Source organism: Amphiprion ocellaris, chromosome 9 (genome assembly GCF_022539595.1).
Source record: "Amphiprion ocellaris isolate individual 3 ecotype Okinawa chromosome 9, ASM2253959v1, whole genome shotgun sequence".
NCBI classification, from domain to species: Eukaryota; Metazoa; Chordata; class Actinopteri; family Pomacentridae; genus Amphiprion; species Amphiprion ocellaris.
In genome coordinates this window covers 31,131,125-31,156,228 of record NC_072774.1, presented here as the reverse complement: position 1 = coordinate 31,156,228, position 25,104 = coordinate 31,131,125, and the positions used below count along the sequence as shown (strand labels likewise).

Sequence of the window (25,104 nt, the reverse complement as noted above, 5' to 3'; positions counted from 1 at the left end):
GAATAGGCACAGGACAAGTCAATTAAAGTGCTTCACTGTGCTGTCATAAATATAGCAAGCTCCCTGTGGTGCTAACTCTCAGGCAAAAGTTCCTCTCTATGAGACACTGCAACCTACTTCCATGAAGGAGGCACTTAATATGTGGTGTCCATTTGCAGGTTTCATCTAGGTCAGCACAGACAAAAACAAATCTCACATTTACAGCTAAAGGGCAAATTGAACAAACACATGGTTGTAACATAAACAGTTGGGTTAAGTGGAAGCTCATTCAGGTGTCATCTTTTCCAGCAGAGGTAAAAGCTTCAGTCAAAAAGTGGCATTAGTCTACAGATTGTGTTCATTTTAATAATCAAAGTGGAACATTTGTCTTTGAGAACTGAGAGGTCTGTGTGTTTGTACGTTTATAAGAGGTTCTAGTGGCTTTAGTGAGGGTAACGTGGCTCTGTGAGTTCAGATGGTCAGCTCAACACTTCACTCCAGACTTAAACATTTCAACGTCTGAGTGGATCGCGATGGAATTTCTAAACAGAAATTTACTGTAAGCTCTTCACAGGATGTATTCAGCTGATGTTAATGGTGTCCCTACTTGCAGGCTGGTGGTTTTGTTTTTTCATGATATGAATTTACAGCTAATGGATTTATTGAATTTGGCCCAGGTATTGATGGGGACCAGAGAAGGAATCTAAATGACTTCTGTGATCTCAGTCTCATTCATGTTAACCTCTGGATAATTGTTAACGCTTGTGCCATCTCTTAACCACTGTAGCAGCAGGCCAAAGATCCAGTACTCTGGTTAATGAGTGAATACCTAGGAGCGAATGACATCACCATTACCTGTATGTCCACTATGCAGCCTCAGTTGGTCAGGTGCTACTGTTTATAAAATATACTATTTTATACAAAGCTGACCACAATAAAGAGAAGCAATTCCCTAAGTAGCTAAAACGTTTCTGGAGAAATATTTGCAAGACACCCTCATCAGGATTGCCACATACAGTCTGTACCTAAAATATAACATCAACAGGAGACAGTGTTACCACCACTACTACTACCACTACTACTACTACTACTGCTTTTTAAGTATTTTTTAAAAACATTTTCAGTTGTTTGTTCATAGCATCACCCAATGCACCTCTATTACTAACAGGGCAATCTACTTGAAGGGACATCTCTAACAAGCCTTCTGTTTCATTATATTCCACCACACAGATACATTAGCAACTATTATAAAACCTCTTATTTTTATCAGTCACTTCAATTAAATGACACATTTTGAACTGTATGGTTTTATTTTTGTAATGTTAGACACAAATAATCAAACTGTAAGGACTCCTAAGACCACCAGCTGTGTAGTTCTAAGTCCTTAACCGTGCTCCATGAGTAATATCATATATTGCCTGCTGTCTCATTAAGTGAAAAATGAACTTGAATTAAACTGGCTGACGCTGTGAGGTACCAAATAGCCAGCCCAGAACACAGAATTATCACAGCGGCTAGAGCAGTAAATTGGCAAAAGAAAAGAACTCACTTTTACATGTGTTTTCACATTACCTACTTTAGAGAACGTGCTGGTTATTATGACAGCTGGGTAACACAAAATAACAACTGAGCGTGGCACATGCGTCTATTCACTCCAGCAACACATTTGGCACGTGCTGCCACTGTTGACTTTAACACCTTTTATGTATTCTTCCCCATCCACCCACTGTACAGTGACAGTTAGAGAAATGAACGTTTCTCCTGTTATACACCTACTTCACCTGACTCATGACATCTTAAAGTAAAAATAAGCTTAATTACAATTGCCACAAATGTGTTAAATACAGCACACGGATGAGTTCAAGGGTTTTGAAGATACAATTTTCATCTCACAAAAAGCTACAAGAAAACTTTCACTTGCCTGATAATACACAGCAGTATGGCCAGTGTAAAACTACTTCATTAAAGAACAGTGTACTTTCAAACTGTGCCAGTAGAAAAGTAAAAAAAATCAAGGTTTCTTGTTAAGACTGTTAACTGCTATAACTCAGTAAGCTCGTTCTAAAAAACATGTCACTGTAGTTACAAAGACCAGATGCCTTAAATCAGGGCATTACACGTGAGATAAATAATGTGTTACTGGGAGTTTATTTGCTTAAACAAATTATGAACTGACGGGCTGTAGTTCAACCCACGACTTCAGGTTTTTACATTTCACAGCTCTTCAAATTAAAATGTTTATTATCCTTGTTCTACAAAACTTCCTTCTTTGGCTGTGAGGGTTCTCTCTGATTTCACAATAGCATAACTATTAACACTGAACAACACTGTAAACTATGACAGACCTGCATGACAGGAACCACACAACTGGGAATCACAAGCACCTAAGAAGGCAGGAATGTGAAGAATGCTGCGAATTCTACTACAGCAACAAAAGGGCGTAATATCCCAGAAGTCATGCGTAAGGTCTACCAGGCAGGAGGCTGGGATCATAGGCAGAAGTCCTCGGAAGTCTTTCTGATTGATGGGGCCAGGCCAGGCCGAGTGTCAGAGAGCGACTCTGGCCCCGATGCACTGTAAACACAGCTTAATGGAGAGCAGTAATCCTGGCACTCACATGCATGGATGTAGGCAAACAGACACACATGAGCACTTAGATGTGCACACCTCAAGATACATATGAGTACAAGGGAGGAACAGCACTCTGTCTTCTCTCAGTTAACATTCCCTGAAGCCTGCATGATGCAGACAAGTCCTGCACTCCGGGAGTACAGTTCTTGTCTTGTGCCTTACTCAAATATGACGAGAATTAAAAAGGGAAACGGCTTTAATGACAAAATAAGGTGTTAAATCATGGTACTCTCCAGTACTTTTTCAGTCTCACACGTGATGCAACTTTCACAGATTTTCAGCTGCGAAACGAGAGACATAAACGTAACATATTACAGCCTCATGAAGCTTTTATGGAAAATCTGTTACCAGTCGCCTACTGCTAGAAAAGAAATAGCATGGAGTCATGATGGGGTCCATCTGAAGAATGGAAGCCCAAAATTCACTCTTTTGCCTCTGGACTGGTCTGCAGTAATGCTACAAAATAATATAAACATCAGCGTCTTAAGCTTGCTGTATTGCCACTGTTTTCACTAGCTAGTTGCTAACTTTGCAACATGCTGCATATGGAAGTGAAACAGAACCTCCAGATTTGTAAAAAATTATGTGTGTGTATGGGGATAAAATGCCTCAAAAAGCTGCAGTTGGGTGTTAATGTCTTCACTACTAGCAACATCTTCTTCCAGAGACATCTTTTAATCACATTTTAATGTAAAAATACTAATCAGCACATCTTTAAATCCTACATGTTCTCCTAATGCTATTGAAAATGTAGAAATTAGAATAATGTTCCATTTTATTACTCATGTATATAAGAGCAGACTTCAGACCCAAACTTAAATACGCTGTGTCCTACCGTTCATTTCACACCTTGGCTGAAAACCTTGACACCATAAGAGGAAGTTGTGAGGTAAAACAGGCATATTTAAAACGTGAACTGCAGGAGATGTTGGAACAGTCTATTCCCTGGCTGCCTCCCTCTACTCAAGTGGTGTAAACACTGAAACTACAACAGATGGATTGCTCAACAGAAAGCAAAAGGGGATCTAAATACTGCCAGGCTTTATGAAAAACTGTGACAGAAACAGCTGACATCATTCCAGCTGACCTTTCAGTCTTACAGTCACATAAACTAGAGTCCTATGCAAAAAGCTGTCTCGCGTGTGAAAATTACATGTCACGATTCACCATAGCATGATTGCTTCTCATACTGAAAGAGGAAATAAGTGCATTTTTATGAAGTGCAGGAACATCACGCTCTATGATGAGCCTCACCGCAGAGTTTTTCAAGTGCATGTCTCATCAGACTTCCTGTCTGACTGACAGCTACAGAGTGGTGCTGTCAACATTTAAAGACAAAACAATCAGAAGAGGAAGTCCATACAGTAATTTTAGCAGCAGTTAAAATCTAAAAATGCCCAAGTGGAAGTTCAGTTTTAGTCCTGTTCAGATGGGAGGCAAGAATGCCCTGTGCTAAACTGTGGGCACATGACTATGCAAATGTATCCTAAACTGTATCCAAGCCTCAGACTCAGGCAGAGGAGACATATGGCTGAGGAGCATGAGCCAGAGTAGGAGATGAATCCAGAGCTTTAAATCTGAGCTCATAGAAATGGTGATTGAAGACAAATAGTACGTCACTCCAAAATGTACCTTTCTATTGACAAGTTCAGAATTTAGGTTTCAAAGACGGCAGTGCAACAGTTTCATCCTTCATGGATCCCTTTGGCTAAAGTCTACAGTAAATCACAAAATAAAGTCTTGAAATTTAACAGTGGCAAAAAAGTAGGTCATTGTACAGCTGTTCTGTGTTCTTTGCTGCTCAGGAGTAAAGCTTCTAACCACGTTTCTCTTTCGATTTAACAAGTTTAAAGTTGTTGTTTCTTTTTTTGTCAAGTTGCAATATGTTTGCACCAGAGAATCAAAACTCCACATACATGAGCTCACATGTCCACTTTATTTCTACAGCTGGTGTGCTAAACCAAGTTTGACATTTACAGATGTTTATGCTTTTCTTGGATCATAGCTAATTTATGCACATGCTTAAGAACCACAACAAGGAAAACCAACTTCAAAACAAGAACATCAATTAAGATCTGGGATCAGACAGAGTACACTGTCTGCCAGAAGAGACACCTGCTCTGTGCTGCTCCCAGTGTGAAAACAATTTACTTAGTCCAACACTATGATATTGGCATCACAGCTTATGAATAAACAAGGAGCAATCAGTGATTAGCAGAGAGGTGACTTTTCTTTAGCGCCTGTCGTCTCTCTTATTAGAAAGTCTGACAGTAATATTACAAAAATCATGGGTTTGAATATCCAAGTCCTGTTTTTACTGACTTTGTTTTCATCTGCTCTAAGATCCTTATATTCACATCCTGTCAAAATGCACCCCAAAAAATCCCTTGTAACTAATGCTGACTGATGTGTTTAAAGGTGCTTTCACACTTAGTATTCCACAATGTATTTGACATTTGAACCCAGTGCCTTAACGCAAATGTTGTATACCGTAGCCATATGTCTGTATAGAAGTGATAAATTTGTGTCCAGATATGTCTGATTCAGGCGCAGCAGACCTCAGATGGGAAAGCTAATTGTATCAAAATGAAGAAGCGTACCTCCGTTGAGGATATAACATCAATATTACTAAACTTTTTCAGACATAAAAAGTGGTTGTCTGCACTTTTCAGCAATTTGCGTATTCGGCCAGATCTCAGCACTTTCAATAATGATGTTCAAGGCCGTTCTTGACAGTGTCCAAAATCCCTGCAATCAGTTTGTTAAAAACAAGCTTCCAAAAGATTTGTTCACCAAATCATTCAGTGTTTAACTACAACTCGGCCTGTGTAGTTCCACCCACTGAATCACGTTCTTGATATTTTTAAAGTCTCCTCACAGAAAATTGGAGATGAAGACAGATTTTTAATGGCTTTAAGTCTTTTTAACTACAGTTTAACATTACTCTTGAATTTGCTGGGACTGATTCTTGAAGTTGGAAACTTACTACCACTCAGTTCTCACGTTTACCCTGTGTACATTTAGTGAATAAACCACTGGAAATGCACTGTTCCTGTGCAGAAAGACTCTGCGACAGTCACTGTGTTTTTTCATATTTCTGGACGCACGACCAAATCTCTGACTGAGTATAAATCAATGACTTTAATCACTTACTCAGCAAGTGAGAGTATTCTTGCCAGTTCACGTGCAAGTGAAAGAGCTCAACTGAACTGAGAAATGACAGGATTGTGATTCACTTCAGTTCTGTCACACATTTTGAACAAATTGTACACCAACAAAACTAATTTGCATCTGCTTGTAAGACAGATGAGGTTTGAAGGCAGGTGAGAGGGTTGTATTGTTGCCCTCCTTGTCTGCGCCCCCAAAACAAAACCAGCAGTAATGTAAAGTAGAACTCCACTGTTACGTTAGCTGTGGGTTTGGTATCACTGTATATAAATATAAACGTTGTCTGGATGATAACTTGCATACTCATACGGATATGGAAGCAGCTATAGCTTATTTGTGGAGGTGCACATTACTTGGAAGGAAACATATGGTGACCAAGGCAACAGAAACTCTACTCTGCAACAGCAGACTCGCCCCTCTAAGTACATTATATAAAACAGTTGCATGCAGCAGCATTTCAGATTTTACGTGCAATACAGTACATATATTGTAATACATAGATTTAAAGACTGCGTAACTGCAGTGTGAGCCTGAGTATGAACTCTAGTGTTGTTGCAATAACCACCATTTTAAAGTTGGCAGTCTGAGAGCTGAACAATGAACAGACTGGAACACAGTCATTTCATTAAAATGATTGCTTTGTCAGAGGCTGGCCTTGGCAGATCAAGAGAGATATCAGGTCGACTAGACCAGACTATAACAAGAAAATACCAGATGTCAGACGTCAGTGTGACAGTCACAACAATCCAACTTCAATCTAACAAACAATCCTGGGAAGATGCAACAGTCAACTGCAGTAGCGTAAGTGAACTATAGCAACAGACAAGCACTATGAATAATAGAATAAACTATGAATAGGTAATTATGAACTCTGAGACTTTGTGAAAAGGAAATCACATTTTCTGAGAACTGAGAGCAGCCATTATTTCAGAGTTCAAGGATGGACTGGCCACAACGTTTCTGGCCAGAAAGTGAAGTAGCTCAAACATGTTTGGTTTTTTATCCATTCTCATGAAGCCTTTTCTTTGACTGTTTCTTTGACAAAATATAAAAACTAGGTTCAACAACAACAATCGAACGTGTCTGTAAAATACATTTCTTTACGTCAATCCTTGTGTTTGTCACATCTCACTAATAAACCAAGGGATCTCACCTTATGAGGAACTGAGTTTCAGTCTGAAGAAGCTTCTTGGTCAACGTATGTAATGTAGACTTGACATTTCTGGAAAATGATTTTTATGTTTTCTGTCAGGTTATTGTGCTTTTCTTAGAGAGACGCTGAAAGAAATCATCCTTTTTTACCTTTTGAGATAGATAAAATTACCAGTAAACTGTTTTGAGGTTTATTTTTAAGAGTCATAGCTTTTTGTTTTACCACAGCATAGATGACTGCCAGTTTGTTCAGAGCTCGCTGTCCCATTAAAAAATAGAATTAATTTCTCTTTTGATGCTGTTCAGGTATAATATATTTATCAGTAGGCACTGTTTCAATGGGGATCAAATGTTTGTTTCGGTCCAGACGTGTCAAAGAAGTCACTATGGAATGTATTATTTTTTCACGTGACTGTATATACAGTAGTTTAAAAGATCTAAATGCTGTTGTGTTTTGAAGAAGCTAAAATGTCCCATTTGGATCATTTGATTAACTTTATTAATATCATTGAAGGTCTTCAGTAACATGTATTCACAGTAGTAGTGGGACACAATTTAAAAAATGTATATAATTAATTACAAGCTTTGCAGTTAATTAATTGTGATTTATTAATTGTAAGCTTTGTAATTAATTTAAGATGTGATTAATTAATTACAAGCTTTGTAATTAATTAACCCTGATTAATTGATTACAAGCTTGTAATGAATTAATCGTGATTAATCACATTTTAATTAATAACAATATTTGACACAATAAATAACATTTTTCAGTTCAAATGAATTTTGGTTGACAGATGAATCAATGAATAGACATATACATGTTTATAATTTTAAACTTATAAAATTAATACAATTTTAAAATGAGACATGTACAAAAAGTGATTTTGATGATTTAAAGCCTGGATTTAGTTGTTTTTTTCCACTGTATGGCACAAAACATCAGCATAAGTAGTTCAAGGACCTTCAAAAAGTTGAAAATCCATAGATTCATTCTGTTTTCATCGTTTCTGGGTCTGATAAATGGTGTAATTTTGATGATTCTCTTGTTTTTAGGAATATACATTTTTATTTATGAACAAAAATTTTTTTTTCATACACTAAAAATGTATAATTAAGTTATTAAAACGCAGACATTTTTGTGCCTGCTACTCAACGCCTCAAAGACAAAGGAAATGATCATCGATTTCCGCAGATCCAAACCCCCTTTTCAGCCAGTGAACACTTGTTGCATGGACATCGAGGTGGTGACATCGTATAAATATTTAGGTGTCCACCTGGATAATAAGTTGGACTGGTCTAAAAACGTAGACTTCATCAACCAAAAGGGGCAGAGCCGACATTTTTTGCCTCAGAAGACTTCGATCAATAGACATCTGCAGTAAGATGCTGCAGATGTTTTATCAGTCTGTAGTAGCAAGTGTTCTGTTTTATGCTGCAGTCTGCTGGGGAGGCAGTATAAAAAACAAGGATGCAAGGCGTCTAAACAAACTGGTTAAAAAAGCTGGCTCTGTGGTTGGAATCAGACTGAACTCATTGGAGGATGAGGTGGAGAGACGTGCACTTAGAAAGATGGAGGCCATTCTGACAAACCTGGATCATCCACTTCATATTTGCCTCAATGAGCAAAGAAACATGGGTGGTGGACGGCTCCTATCCCTGTGCTGCAGGACAGAAAGATTCAGAAAATCTTTCATACCATCAGCAATTAGACTGTATAATTCTAAAGTACACAGATAAGAACCCAGACAATTGAATTTCCCTTCAGGGACAAATAAAGTTCTTGTATTGTATTGCACTGTATCTCACACTGTTATTACTTCGCAAAGGAACATGGTGGAGTTATGTGACGATCTCCATCTGTTAGTCTGTTAGCAACATTACTCAAAAATGGATTAAAGGATTTGGATGAAATTTTCACGGAAGGTCAGAAATGACACAAGGACCAAATGATGAGATTTTGGCAGTGATGCGGCTCAGATTTGTTAAAGATTTCTGTATCATTGTGAAATAGCAGCGCAACGTCTGAGCAGCCTTGGTGGAGTACTGCGTTCTCTGAGTGCTTTTCTTGTTCTGCTCTTTTATACTTTCTCTTCACTTTAACAACCATCGATGTGTGACAAAATAGCTTAAACTACTGTTGCAGACCGTTGTTACAATCTGTTAATCATTTTAGTTACCTTACATTCCCCACACTAGCGCAAAAATACATTTATTCATTGAATATCTTAACAGCAGTGACAAACTGGTTTCATGTCATGGTCAAGTACTTCAGTAAAAATACTGATTCTCCAGGTCAGGGAAAAGGTTGCTGTGACATACAGTGAATAAATTAGTCTACGTGTCCTTTTGTAAAGGTGAAATGTTTTCTGATCACTCATCAAACACCTGGGGTCTGTTATTTTTAACATCATCACAGTCGTGACCTGGATTAGTTGATTAGATGATTGTTTAAACAGTTGTGAGATAGTTTTGTATAAAAAGTTAAGTGTAACTCCAGACTACATTATGCTTAGAGCCATGTGGAGTAAGGTTAGGGTTAAACTATGTAATCATTAGCAATCTGTCCATTCCAAATACGTATGTTTTAAATGGAAAAAGCATCATTCTTTTTAAGCTAAGAAGGACATAGTAAATACTGCTCTGCTCTTTATAGTCGCTGTATTTAGGTCAGGGTTAATGAACAGCATGATTAAGCTTTTAAAACTCTTCACATGATGCATGCAAAATACATTATGAAGTTGAGTCTGGATTTCAAGATAATATGTCTCTAAATTCGCTTTTTCATGTTTGTTTCTGGATATATGCAGCTACAAAACATTTTTGCAGTGGTTGTGTTTCCTAAAACATTCAAGGCCTCAAACTGTACAAATACACCAAGTTTCACGCTTGTGTAAGAAGTGGACATACTTCTGTAAAACTTGCAGGAGTAGTGAAGGAGAGAAAAGAAAGTGAAATGCAAAAGAGATGACAATGACAGAGAAGACATGCAGTATAATGATAGGGAGACACAAAATGTTAGTTAGATGGAATGAGAGAAAACCAAAAGAGGAATGGGAAGAAAGCAGTGGGCCGTTGGTGTCGCTCAGCCTCAGCTGTACCTGCACTGCTGTGTTCACTTCATGCATCACCCTGAGAGCAGCGTGTCTGCTTCGGCCTCCTCGGAGATTAATTAGCAGCCTCAGCTAGCAGAGGAGCTGCTGAGATAGCCACCCAACTCTACAGCGAAGATAAATTACTTCGCTGGGAAGCTCAAAGTTCAGCTATTTTACTACCGTACATAAAAAACAGCCTGTCTGAGGCTTTTTGGAGATCCAAAACTGCGTCATTATCTGGTGTAGGTGAAAGAGGAGTCAAAAAAAGGAGGGTGCAGATAGTGCATTGTTCTCTCTGCTCAGCTATTCTGAGCATAATGTGATATTTAGCTGCATGTTCTCTCTTTTATTTAGTGAACACTTAACGCTGAATAAAGTTCTGAATTTATTAATGAGTGCAATCAAGCTGGGATCACATTACTTATCAAACTCTTAATGTATAACATCTACTCATCACACTATGTATTTATTCAGCATAGCTACTTATAAACAAAAGCAGTACAGTAATGTGACAGGTTTCCCAGGGATTATTTTTACAGCAGATACTATGGCATCGTAGCATTAGAAATCAGTCTTTAGGAAAATGTTTTGAAAAGACTGAAATAAATGTTGGCTGAAATGTCATGTTTAAATCTCTCTAAATTCTCAGGTCAGAATGTCAAATCTGGTCCACATAATTAGTTTCTTTCAATGTCAGACACAGAAATGTAGGACATAAGAAGATTCACTCTAGAATACTCAAGGCTGTACCCAGGGGAACAGGAAACTAGATGTTACTAACAATGTATTATGCTACACACTTTAAATCCTCCCCACTGATTCCATCTTATTCTTATTTCCGTATCACTGTGGGTAGCCTCACCTGTTTTTGCCTCTTAAGGCCTAATTTCTTGTCTTGCTGGACTGCTCATGTCTTCAGCGTTAATAGTCAGAGGCTACTACTGAGTTACAAATCTTGCTTCTGGGGCAAAATCAGGACTTAGACAGAGACCAGTATTTGTTAAAACTATTAGAATAGATTATGAGGTAAAGTGCTACTAGTGACGTTGTTATAAAAATGGTATAAACATTGCTTAATGATTATGCAAAAGAGACAGCTACAACAATCAGCCACAACATTATGACCACTGACAGTTTAATGTTTAAAATTAAAAAAAAAAAACACTAAGCAACTTCCTTCAGCAAACACAAAAATGCAGCAGGAGCATGAGAGACTCCCTGTAAAACTGAAATGAACATTTGAACAACAGGTCATTATTGTAAACTGCTGGCAACATTGCAATTGTTATCATTTCTATGACAGCTCTCACTGAGAAGACGTACCATAGACAATAAATGCACTGGAATAAAAGATAAAGCACACGGACACACACTCTCTTATTTACCTCAGAGGGAGAATATATGAAACAATGCACAGACTAATGCTTGGAGATGGATTTTCAATAAGCTTGCAACATTTGACAGTTAATGCATGGTTTTAGCAGAATCATGCTGCATTGGAACAGTTTGGTTGAAGTGTTTGGGGAATAAGTGGCTTTTTATTAAGTTTAAAACATAATGTGCCAGAAACCAGTGGACTGCTGAGTGGTGATTGCAACAACTGAGCATAATAAATCAATGTAATGATTCAGCTTTGCTCATGAAAACAAGTGTAAGGTGCCTCAATGATCACAGGTGTTTGTTTGAGATGGTTTTCTAAACTGTGTATTTACATTGTTCAGGTCAAATTCAGTGCCAGTGTAAACTCACAAATAAACTCAGAACTGATTGTGAAACTTTTCTGTTGCTCAACCACCATATGGTCAATATGGATGTTTCATCTTAACATCTACTCAATCAGTGATTCAAAAGAAAAGCATTTTTTGAGAATATGGATACTTTTTCACAGATGTGTTGCTTGTGTTTTCCTCATGCTGAATAGTCTCATTTTTTTGTGTGTGTATGATTAGTCAAAGCCATGTAAACTCGGATATGCATCAGGCTGAGCAACAACCTCCATTTTTTATTCAAGACACATTATCAGGCATCTTTTTTTCTGGGTACCATTGAATTTTCACCAGCTGCTGGATACTTTGCTGAACCTAAATCGGCTTAAATGATGTGTGTCCTTGCATTCAGCCAATATGAGTGTTTTCAGAATAAACACATGTAGGAAAAGAACATATAAAGTGAATTCTCTCTTGGTTCATTGTTTGCATTAGGTCATTACATTAAACACTTTCGTACTTGCAAAATTAAGCAGTTTGTCCTAAACTTTTATCCAGACAGTGAAAGTCGAGCACCTTCCACTAAGGACTGAGAATATAAAGCCAGCGGTTCAGACTGAAAACTACCACTCGTGGTCACCTGGGAGTGCATCCCTTCCATCTGACTAACCCGTGTTTGTCAAAGGCAGAATCGTGCTGCTTGGCTGATCTGACCATCCCCCACCAGCACTTGGCAGTGCACACAGCCTCAAAAAAATCTACCATCCTTTGAATGCACCTTTCAAGTAGGCGATGAGCCTCTCAGGATAGTGCACAACAAAGTAGGGCAGAAGGGAACTTGGCAGCATATGTGTTGGTGCAGAACCAAACACAGATCTCAAATATTGAAAGGCAGATGCATGCACGCTCTCACAAACTCCATCTGATGCACTTAGAAGCACTGAGTGAAATATTGATAGCTCTAGGAGATTCAGGCTGCTCAGCTTGTGCTGTGTCTGCATGGAAAAAGAGAGTGTGTGCATGTGTGCGTTACCGTGAGTTTGTTAAAGCTGGTATTTTTAAATTCTCGTCAAAATAAAAGCCTGAACAAATGTCTCTTGGTTCTTGTCTGCACCCAAATTAAAATTTCAGAAAAGTCAACTTATTCAGTAACAAAACAAGACAGTCCCATCTTCCAGGAACCAAATCTCAAATAAGACCACATTTAAATGCCACAAAAAACTGCTGACTATCATACTGATGTGATTAATAATAGTTATTAACCCACAGAGATAAGAGGCAGTCCATGTGCCAGTTAAATCACGAGCTAGGGGACAGTGCAGCGCCACGTGAGTGCACCGTTTCACTCCACGTATATTTTTGAGTCCTTCCGCTCTGCTATTTGGCTGGGACTGAATAGAAAGTTCTAATGGGTAGAAGTGATTACTGACCACCTTAACGTTGAATAGGCAAGATAAATAGGTGCTGAATGCCTCAAGATGTTGCCATAAACACAAAGGTGCAGTCAATAATTTGACTGGTCTTCACGTGAACAGACCAGACCCCAATCTGTCAGCCAAAGACATCACCGCACGCCACCCGATAAACTGTTTTCACATTGTCTGGCACCAGGTAATGCAGCTCAACCTCTCTCAAATGGTTATTGAGCACTTTTGAAAAGAAAGTCGGATGGAAAAAAAACACTGCAAAGTGATTAATAGCAGTAGCCCCATGTTCTGCAAAATGTAGTCGTTTTCACTACAACATATTCCTGCACTTGGCTGGAGGAAACAATGTTTGCGAACACGAACACCGCACAGCCCTTGTTATCCATATCTCGCATGTGCACACATTCTCACATGCATTCAGAAACAATTTCAGATGGCGACAGTCTGAGTCACAACATGACAAAGGTGACAAAACACAACCTGCCACAAGCAGCTGCAGTAGGAAGGTGCAAAAGCTGATACAACCGATTTACCAGAATGAAAGGATAAATTATTACCATAGACACACAACAAATCATCATTTTTAAAACACAGCTGGAGTAGAGCAGTAAGACAAAAAAAAGAAAAAAAAGGAGATAGGGAACAGGAAAAAAGTGAGGAATTTTCAGAATCAAGGGAACCTAGAAGAAAAAGAGAAAATGACATTTTATTGTCTTCGGTTCCAGAAAAGCCAAAGCCCTTGTTAAAAAAAAAAAAGAAAGGAAGAATTGGAAAATAGCAAAGTTAGTTATTGACATTCAGCACAGAATAGGACAGAGAAAACCACACAGAGACAACGAGAGGCCACAGGACAGATGTGAACACACATAGCGTACACTAGGTGTGCAGTCTGATGCCCTACCTGTCTGGCTGAGCTGAGAGGTGCTCCGGCTCTTGCGCGACATGCCAACCATGGCCTGCATTTTGGCACCGATGCTGGAGCGCCTCTTCTTGTCGTCGGTGCCTACCGTGCCAACCGCCGTGTCTGACTGGCTGCCGTCCGTCTTCTCCAGGTTACACATGTCGCCGCTGATGCTTGTGCTCTTGGTCATGTTCATGCCACCCGTTGAGCCCATCTGCCTGTTTTTCATTTTGGATGCAAAGTCACTGTCAGCCACCACCATTGACACGGGGCAGGCGAGGACAGAGAAGAGACGACAGGGCCGAGGAGAGAGGATGTGAAAGGAGAGATGATGGAGGAGGAAACGGAAGAGGATGGAGGAGGACAGAAGAGGGCAGAGGAGTGATGATAAGGTGTGGGGTGAAAAGGAAAAAAGGACAGAGTTCAGGTACAGGAGTTCATGACTTACAGTATAGTTGAGTTTAGGTGTTAAAATGGACGCACTGCATATTCTAAAATGTTCTTTTATGGTTTTTGAAACAGGTTTTGACATTGGAATCTTAACTCACAAGAATGTTGCAGGATTTTATGCATTATTCTAAGATACACTCCCGTTCCAAAGTTTGGGGTCACTTAGAAATGTGCTTATTTTTGAAAGAAAAGCTTTTTTTTCAATCAAAATAACATTAAGTGAATCATAAATCCAGCCTAGACATTGTTAATGTGGTAAATGACTATTCTAGCTGGAAACAGCTGATTTTTAATGGAATATCTCCATAGGGGTACAGAGGAACATTTCCAGCAACCATCACTCCTGTGTTCTAATGCTACATTGTGTTAGCTAATGGTGTTGAAAGGCTCATTGATGATTAGAAAATCCTTGTGCAGTTATGTTAGCACATGAATACAAGTGAGAGTTTTCATGGAAAACATGAATTTGTCTGGATGAACCCAAACTTTTGAAAAGTAGTGGCTGTATATAATAATAATAATTATATATATAATAATTAAGATTATGAGACAAAATGGAATCTGCTAATTTAATGATCAAAAGTCCATCCAGTCTTTCCATCTTCTATTTTAAACAGAAAAACAAGTCTGCTCAAAGGAAATTAGTGTACAGATCTTTACGAATCTTGCATTACTATTAACGGTAGTGTATTTCTCTTTGAATTTAACACCTAGCTTCTTGTTTGTTTATTAGGTTACGAAGCTGTTTGTGAAAGACTTTATCACTTTAGCATCTATTGGGATTCAAAACATTTACACCAAATATACTGCAGCCTAATAAGCGTAAAGATGCCTGACACAAACTTGGAGAAAGTACAAACTGTGAGCACTCGCTTGCTTTCTAAACTGCAGCATCTCTGCACCTGAGTCGTGACCACACACTCACAAAGAAAAGTTGTCTGTCATCAGCATTGTTCTCCAGCTCTTCCTGTTTGAGAGGATATAGGGCAGTGTCCAAATTAAGGTCTTATTTTAGCTCTGCCAGTAAAATTATCTTTAAGAGACAAATTACATTCTGTATCATAGGCTCTGCATTCTTAATGGGATGAGTTATATGTAGCGCCCTCAGGCAACTGTTCATTAATTAATCGCCTGAGCTCCATCATGTCACTATATTATAAAGACAACTTATGAAGTGACATGCCGTCTAAAATTGGAGAAGGATCAATGCATTTTGACAGATGATTCCATCAATTACTTCAGTTAGACTCCAAAATCGAAATAGTTCAGCTCCACTGTATAAGAATTAGGAGAATAAGCTGCATGTAATGGACAATTTGTCTGACAGCTTTTGCATTGAAGGTGCAGCCAATAGTGTGTCGTTACATTGTCACTGGTTTCAGCAGTGCACCATGTCCAGGTCTACCAGGTGTTCATAACATGATCTGAGCTTTATAAACCCAGAGCGGAAGGGCAATTCGTGTTTTGAAGCAGTTAGTTCATAAATAATATTTGCAAAAGTAATCTTTCGTGAGCGCTGAAGAATTCACAAAAGTTTGTTCATATTCATCAGGTCTATGTTGACACGAATGCACTGGCACATTTGCATCATAAAGAACATTCCAGGCCTAAACACTGATTTCTAGTTCTTTATCCTTCCTGCTTTGGTTGTCAGCTGCTGGTGAAAGAAGTCAGATGTGCTCCAAAGAAAAAGCACGTTTGTCGTACCCTGGCCTGCACTGTTAAGCCTTTTGTTTATGCCAGTTTTACTGCCAGTGGGATCTGGTGTGGATCAGCCTGTGCTTTAATACATAAATATTGAATGCTTATTGGCAGATTAGCGCCTTTGATCAGTTAATGCAGTGCAGCTTTGAAGCGAACTTCAAGCGTCTTGACTCCTGACAACACCACGGGCCTCTGTGCTACAGGTGACATTCTAAAATATGCTCTTTCACTATGATCACAGTGAGGCTGTATTTCATGGTCGGCACAGGGTGATAACGCCGCCTCTTTTATTACATCAAATATCAGCACAGCAGCGAGGTTAGTGGGGAGACAGGGGGGATTGTGGCCACTACAAATTATTACCAATTGAGGTTAAAATGTATGAGAACAGAGCCTATTCAGACCCTTTCTATTAAAAATTCATGGTCTATGAAATATTTAAAAAGACTCAATTATTGAAAATTAGATTCAATTTATTCACCTAATAGAACCAATGTTCTTCCAGTCCAAATGGACACACTGTACAAGGCAACATGTTTATAAGTAGGACAAGCTTTAATCGATGTCAAGGAAGTAGGTCAATAATGAAGTTTAAAATGCAACTTTTGTTTGACATGCTTTCCAGCTAAACTGATGAACACACTCTGGTGTGGACGGCAACTCTACTAATCAAATCCAGCACATATGCTGCTGGTCTGAAAGGAAAAATGTATTTTATAAGTCATACTGCAAGGGTCTGTGTGGATTAGTTCAGTTTCCCTTAAGGAAAAACTTCTAAATGGACTAAATACATACATTCTATTGACTGTACTCAGCTTACAGTATATTATTCACCTAAATGGATTAATATATGCTTTTAATGGATGCATTCCACTGATGTGAATGCACTCAAATATTTTCTAATATATTAATAGTTTCATATATTGTTCTTTATAGGTAGTTTACTCTTACTTTGCCCTGAATAAACAGAACTGCATAAAATGATTTTGCAGCACCACCTGTCACTACTCCCTGAACAGGTCTTGGCACTCAGTCCAGACTCACTGTGTAAATGTGCCTGCCTGGAAAACTGGGACTCTCAAGGGACTTCTGATTTTCAACCTCAGCCCAAAGAACACAGTGTTCCTCATCATGCAGATTGCTCACCGTGCATTTTCATTTAGGCCAAGATGTTCCCAAGGCTAAACAAAACCTGCAAATGTTTGTCTTGTGAAAGTGCCTTACTGTCTTTAATGGTGTAATCTGCATACAGTACCGTAATACAACAATAACACACCACTACTAGACATAAAAATTGGAAATCTCTGACTTTTGGTTGTTTATGATATACATAAACTACCATTCAAAAGTTTGGGTTCACTTAGAAATGCCCTTATTTTTGAAAGAAAGGCAATTTTTTCATTTAAGATAACATTAAATGAATGATAAATCCAGTGTAGACATTGTTAATGTGGTAAATGACTATTCTAGCTGGAAACAGCTGATTTTTAATGGAATATCTCCATAGGGGTACAGAGGAACATTTCCAGCAACCATCACTCCTGTGTTCTAATGCTACATTGTGTTAGCTAATGGTGTTGAAAGGCTCACTGATGATTAGAAAACCATTGTGCAGTTATGTTAGCACATGAAAAGTGGGAGTTTTTTGAACTTTTGAATGGAAGTGTATGTAAAAAATAAAATAAAATAAAATAAAATTAAATTAAATTAAATTAAATTAAATTAAATTAAATTAAATTAAATTAAATTAATATTTTTTCTAAAAAAATAATAATTATAAATATAATAATTACTGTAATATTTACCATTACAAGCCAAATTAGATCTGCTAATTCAATGATCAAAAGTCCATTCAGTGCTTGATCTTCCTTTTTAAACAGAAAGACAAGTCTGCTCAAAGGAAATTAGTTTACAGATCTTTATGAATCTTGCATTGCTACAAAATAATTCAGAAATATCACAGTACAACTTTTACAACTGTAACTGCCTCTTCCTTATATGTATAGTTTTTGTCTGTTCTGTTGTATTTGTTTTCTTGTAAAGTGACCTTGGGTGTCAAGAAAGGTGCTTACAAATAAAATGCATAATTACTAAAGGGCCATTTCCTTTTACTTGCTTTCTTTAAACTAGGAAACAGCAGATGTACTGTTTTGACAGGTGGATCATGAATGCTGGGTGAAAATCTAAAATTAATCTAAGAAGCATTCTGTGCCCTTGTTCATCTTTCAGAGGATCACTGCTTTTTAATCAGGTGAGGCAGGAAAATGGGTTTCCATGGCAACCGGGCCCCCAGTCAGAGCACTAGCATGCGTTCGTGTCTGTCAACACAGTTATGATGATTTTTACTCAGAAACTGAAATGAGCAGATCTTAAGTGATTAATTCATTAAGTCCAGAAGTCATATTTATCTTGGGCTGTAGCTTAGATACAGGGCTCTCCTTTGATTCACTCACTAAGCTGTTCAATGAGTTGCATGACCAGATGGTTAAAGTAAACACATTTTCCTTTTAGCAATGATCACCTCTTATCTTTCAAAACTGAAAAAAAATAATTTTAGCCCTATGTCACATGAATGAGAGGTTACCTGGGCAAAAATGCTGAATAAAAGAGACACGCAGGAGAAGAAGTGATGTGGAATTTGAAAGTGTTGATGCAGAGCTCCTTTCATCCTGGAGACCTCTGGATGTAACATCAGCTTAAAGTCCCGTGTGTGTATTAGCTTCTCTCTGCAGCGGAAGCACTCATGGACTAAAAACACATATGGCTGTCATGATGTTTGTACGCCGAGCCGATGTGAACAGGCCTGTTTAATGTGTAGGAGATGCATATTTACACTGTGACCTCAATACATAAGGGATGAGTCATAAGTAAATGTAGCTAGTAGCAATGTTTCTGCTGAAGCAAACGCTTTCACTGCCCTCGAAGATAGATCAGCAGAGGAGTGAATAAACGTTTTGAACTTGAAACAGGCAGCATCTTATTCATTGCACCACAGTGTGTTGACTCCTCAAATGATGTCCATGCACATAACTGATTATTTGTCAGTTCTTGAGGTTCTCAGGGAGGAGCTGATTTCTCTGTTTACTGCTTAAGTTTGGTGCATGAGCTGATGTAAGTGATATTACTGGCAGAGCTTTCATAAGAGCAAGTGGAAAATAGAGGTCCCTTTTCTTATTACTGTCCATGATATAATACAACAATGTTCTTCTCTTTTTAATAAGGGAACATAATGTGGGATTTGTGACTTAATATTAATGTGCACTAATAGCATCTAATTGGAAGTCTTGATTCATGAAGTCAGAGTACTTTACTGAGTAGTGGCATAAAGGTCAGAAATAAAATATTTAGAAAAACGATCCTACTCATCAAGCTTTTGCTTGAAAACTGTGTCACAGTTTAAAGTACATACGGTGGATAGCTGCAATAGATAAAATCACATGTTGATGGCTTAAGGCTATTGAATATATGGTACGTTTCAAGTCTAAGGAAACGAGGTAGGGTGGTTGATAATGGCACATTTTTCTATAAACGTGCCGATATAGAAGTGCTATTGCTTACATAATTAGGAATTATCATGCCAAGTTTTAAAATGACCTCGATATTGTAATTACAGTTATTTCACTGCATTGTTTGTCTACTTTGTGGATTCTGGTCATTTGTGCCCTCAACAGTGCAGAAGCAATTTCCTGACTCAATGCGATTCACAGAAAGCATCAAACAAAACAAATCATAAAGCACAGGCACTGAGAAATTGGATCCTGAGGCTTTTTAATATGTCCCGACTTCCTGATTAGATGGTTTAAACCACAGCAATAACCAAACAATTACTAGTCACATAATTAATCATTCCCACTTAGCAAACATGCTTCAATCCTGCAGTTTATCGTTTGGTGAAAAAAATAAAATACTGTAAATGCTGTATTAATATCAGTTTGTGTTTATGTATTATCACACCGCCCTGAGACTATAGGATGTTTGTCATCACTGTGAAGCATAGTATTTTGAGGCTAATTGACATTTCATTTAGTGTGTACTGTGTGCAGCTGCAACATTCATGTGAACATTCTCACTAAACCTCAACGTGTGAAATAATGCAGAACGCCTAGTTAGCCTTGCATGTCTCTTCTCATCTGCTAAAGTTCCAAAAATCTAGAATGTGAAGAATAACTCACTTGACAGTTTATACTGTATCCGTCATGAAGGAATTAGGGTTGATTACACAGATATGAGTTGTCAGCATGTAAAAAACAGGACTGAACCAGCTCACTTTCAATCAAGATGAAATACAAAGTTAAAAATGTAAGTAGTGTAGTTGAAATCAAATTCAGCTTTAGGGCATTATTACATGGGGAGGGTTTCAAACCACATTTTTAATAGTTTTCAGTGACTTTACTGAAAGTGAATTATTTGCTGGTTGACATGTAGGTATGAGGGTTGCAGCATAGAGAAAGAAAATGAAATGTTTTTGACATGTCGAGGACTAGCTGGAGGAATGAAGGAGGTTTGGGTTGACATGTTGCAAATGCAGGATGACACTGTAGGACTCAGACAGCAAGTGAAGAGCACAGACTGATACACGAAATATTAATGCAACATCCCAACACTGAGCAGCACAGACAATAATGCAACACATACTGCAGCCTCGGCGCAAACCAATAGACAGCTGAACACATCTCAGCATTTCTAAGTTTTCTTTTTGCATTGATCTGTAATCTAAACTGCCGAGTGAGTATTATGTATAAACGTCATCTGCACCTCGGTGGATCTGCTCGTGTTTCTGCCACGTGCTTTTGGTGCTTCGCACATGCAGAATGTGCTGTCTCCAACAGACTGTACTCACCAGTGCAGTGTTAATCGCACATGAGAGGGTTTAGCTTTTATCTCAATGTGTTTTCTCTTAAGACCAAGGAGGAGTGCTAATGTTGGTAAGAGGCACTAACTTAGGTCCTGCTGTGAGCGTGATTTGATAGCAAAAACATCTTATTAAGAGTGCAGGCTAAGCTTTTATCCAGCTGTGGGATTTCAAATCAATTTGTTCTTCAGTTTGCTCTTGACCTGCTAGTGGAGCACTGTTCGAAAATGAAGCTATAGTCTCTTGTGGCCACAATGAAATAGTGTCATTTTAAATATAGTCTTGACATGTTAGAACCAAAGTCTGTATGCAACGTAAAGAGCAAAGACATTAGTATGTGCATTCAGACATGTATGTGGAACAAATTATGAACTATGATTTTATGCCCTGGTTAAAATATCGACAGTTAATCATATCCCTGAGCTAAATCACACCCCATTTGAATGGCACACATAGCAATGGCCACTAAAATAAAATTAGGCAGAATTACAAGAAGATGATCAAACCAGAAACCACAGAATTGTTACTGTATGCCTTGAAAGTGCCAAAGAGAAATGTGTCCACTCACTGCTATCTGCAAGCAAACTGTACAAATCTTATTTTGTAACTTTGTAGTACAAGATATGTGTGAGTGGAGATCATTAATGTTTCAACCGCTTCTATTATCTTCTCCAGCACCCTTTTGTTCACCTCCAATCTCAATAAACATTTTTTGTTATCAGATTTTAAACCTTCCATAATAGGGTTAATCAAGCCAGTAGTTCCACGTTTCCTCTTATATTGAAAACCATAGTGTTGGCATCAAGATAACTCACTCTTCCCAGTATGAGGGTACTTCAAGTAGGTCACCCGGAAACAAGAGGAAAAACTCCCATTTTGGAGCATACCTGTTTAGCCTTATTCCTCGTCTATAAAAACTCAAATGTTTGTCATCATTTCATTGCAAGGAGAGGAAAGCTTTGGGGCTGGCATGTTGTTGCTTAAAGACTATACAGAATAGAATAGAATAGAATAGAATAGAATAGAATAGAATAGAATAGAATAGAATAGAATAGAATAGAATAGAATGTGTTTTATTGTCATTATACAGATTGGAGAGCTTCTCCTTTCAGTGCTACATAGCAGAACGTGCAAGATAAAAGTCTTAAAAATCCTAAATGTAGTGCAAACAACCTCTATTTACAAATATACAATAAAAATGTCACCAACGCTAAATATCTTAAAAATATATGAGAACTGTAAAGAAAAATAATGTATTGCACTGTAAAAGAGTGTGTTGCACACTTTGGTATGATTGTATTGCACGCGATGAGTGCATGAGTTAGTATACATAACATAGAGTGAATATTGAGGTAGTATAGAGCAGCAGAGACAGTGATGTGTATTTCACATTTTAACTTATATTGTTGGCTGGGCTGTTACATGTTACATGTGCCCCTCCACACAGTAGATGTGCCACCGTCTTAGCTGCATGGAGTAACAGTTTAAAGCCGCATTTGGCTGCTTCTCCAACAGCCACCAGCTCAAAGCTTTCCTCTCCTTTGTTCTTTGATTGTCGGTGACAGTGATATAAGGCTTTATCATTACATAGACAGTTATGCTCCAAAATGGGAGTTAGTCCTGCTGTTTCCAGGTGATGTCGCAAACTTTACAAGTGCCCTTGTAATATAACATGTATTCATTTCATTAGGGTACTCACATACGCTTGTAACTCCCAAGTCCACATCTACATACAATTAGTAAACTGTATCTGTACCGTATTCCTCAAGAATATATCTTAAATTCTCAAGAATTAAAGCTGAACCGGCCTGTTTCTGTTTGTGGTGGTCTGGATAAATTGCTGTCTTCAAGAATAGTTTACCAGATAGTACACCGGAACAAAAAGTACTTTTTACTGCTCTCTCTGGTTAAAGGGTTTAAACATGTTTTATCTCAGACCACAATCAGCATCACTGGGGCTCTGTTGAACATCTAACAGCACTCAGCAGCGATGTCAAAGGGTCCTGCGATGCAACTGTACAGCAGTTAAGAAGGTGAAAAGTTAAACCAGTGGAGGTCAGCAAAGATGAGCTATCATTTAGTGTTATTCTTTAAATGTCAGCCATACTGTTGCCACCTTATCTGTTACTGATGTGTGAACAGGCTGCATGGGTTACCAACTGCTGTCAGCTGACTGTCAGGTAGTAAAGCTACTCTACTTTAGTATCAGTGAGGGCTTATAGGACCACAGTTATGTCATTATTAAGGTTAAAGGGTGCGGGAAAGTCACCACACTCTGCCTTGCACGTTATCATATAAACATGCAAAGGTCAGAAGGTCACTGGGAGCTACAGGTCCACACTAATGTTAGTGGTTCTTTTCTCATTGTTAGTCTACAGCTAGAGGCTGCCACACATGTTACCTGAGGTCAGTCTCTGACACACTCCTTTGGTGCGAGTCCTCTTCTTTCTCCACCAAATCCTCCTCATGCTCCTTGTCTGTGTCTACCTTCCCCCCTGTTTCCTTCCTCCCTTCCTGTAAACCCTCCTTACCAGCCGCCCTCCTCCTTTCTCCCCCCTCCTCCTCTCGCACCTCCCCTAACTGATCATCCCCCTCCCGAGACTGGCTCCTTGATCGTAACTGGCTGAAGACGGAGACAGAAGCAAAGAGAGCCGCAGCACATGCAAAGCAGAAAGAAAACCAAACAAAGCATGAACAATGTCAACAAGAAGAAAAAGAGAGATGAACACAGAGACACAGCGCAGCCAAGATCACAAGCAGACTGATTCAAAGTAACAGAACTCGCAAGAGTAAACTTACAGTAAAAGCGCCATGCAAATGAACTTGTTTCACTGCTTTGATATGAGACAACACCCAAACAGAATGTGCAATGTGTTTAATGTTTCAGTGCAGGAAATGGACAAACCTCACGGCCTGTTTGAGCAGAGTTCAACCATTTGGCTCCAGATTGTCTAAAACAGAGCCAAACCTGAACTCATCACAGTGAGAAAATGACACACGGTACTATGGGTGCATTTTCTTCTTTGTGTTTAACCAGATGCAGACTGTTTCAAAGCTGAAAAGGTCTGGACCTGGTAACATATATCGAGTTCACGACTGAGGTGGGTTTGTCCATCCCTGATAACAGCTTGATGGAGTTCAAAGAGGAGGACGTTAACTGTCCCCTCTGTGGACATCAGCTTACCGGATCTTGCGGTTTCCTTGCGGCCTTTCTGATTGGACAGACATGTAGCTCGTGCTGCTGAACCGAGAGGCACTGCTGGTTCTCGACACAGCGGACACGTCGCTTACATCACTGTCCGATGACTTGGCTGACAAATTATCGGAGCCCCGAGGATCTCTGCCCGAACGCTGCAGGGAGGATAAAAAAAAACATGAAAAGTCCCTATAATGGTGATGATCATAACACAAAAGATATTTCTTGTGCTGTCCTCTTGGCAAAAATAAGTTCAACAAGTAGAACAGTTTCAAGTATTCAAATATTAATGGTTATTTATACTCAAATGTGAAACTGATATAAACTTCAGTAAGTTTTGAAAGGGTGTAAAGTTCAAGTGTTGGAAAAATCACTGCTGGTATGCTGTTAGCTTTTTAAGGACAGTTTTTCTTGATCAAGATAAGCACTGCCACTGCAGAAAAAATCTGCTGAATGTAAATAATATAGACTTACTAGGTCTGCTCTCAAGAAAGAACAGAAAAGTTGGGATGATGCTATTATGTAAGATGTATTAGGTGTGCTATTTGAAAGGTCAGAATGTTCTTTAATCATGTACAGCAAAGAGACAGTCAAGAAGTAGAAAAATGGAAAGCTGGCAGTTGAATCCTCAGGCTTTTCAGAGATACCGTCAAGGAACTCTTTGGGTTTACTGCAACTGGAAACTGCGGCAAAAACATTGAACTTCACATTCTTTGTTTTTTTTTACAATAGTCAGGTGATGTCACTGTTGGATCTGTGAGCATCACTCTGGTTTCTGCATCCATCTACCTGTGCTGTTGTTCAAGACTTTTTCACACGTCTGTCTCTTGCTAACACATTTGAGGC

General features: G+C 38.6%; 1 protein-coding gene across 44 annotated transcripts in view; it reads right to left on the bottom strand.

Annotated features, from left to right (window-relative positions):
• The window catches only part of rims2a (regulating synaptic membrane exocytosis 2a), a 150,410-nt gene that overhangs the window by 7,567 nt on the left and 117,739 nt on the right, over positions 1-25,104 (bottom strand). For 27 of the 44 annotated variants that reach the window (XM_055013377.1, XM_055013379.1, XM_055013378.1 and 24 more), the window contains 3 exons: positions 24,247-24,413; positions 23,464-23,685; positions 14,057-14,274 (listed from right to left, as the gene is read on the bottom strand). The exons of 13 other annotated variants lie outside the window; for them this stretch is intronic. In XM_055013377.1, the coding sequence (XP_054869352.1) occupies positions 14,057-14,274; positions 23,464-23,685; positions 24,247-24,413 (607 nt within the window). Of the gene's footprint in view, positions 1-14,056; positions 14,302-23,463; positions 23,686-24,246; positions 24,414-25,104 lie in introns of all 44 variants that reach the window. 4 more of the 44 variants (XM_035945549.2, XM_055013396.1, XM_035945542.2 and 1 more) reach the window with 1 other exon arrangement.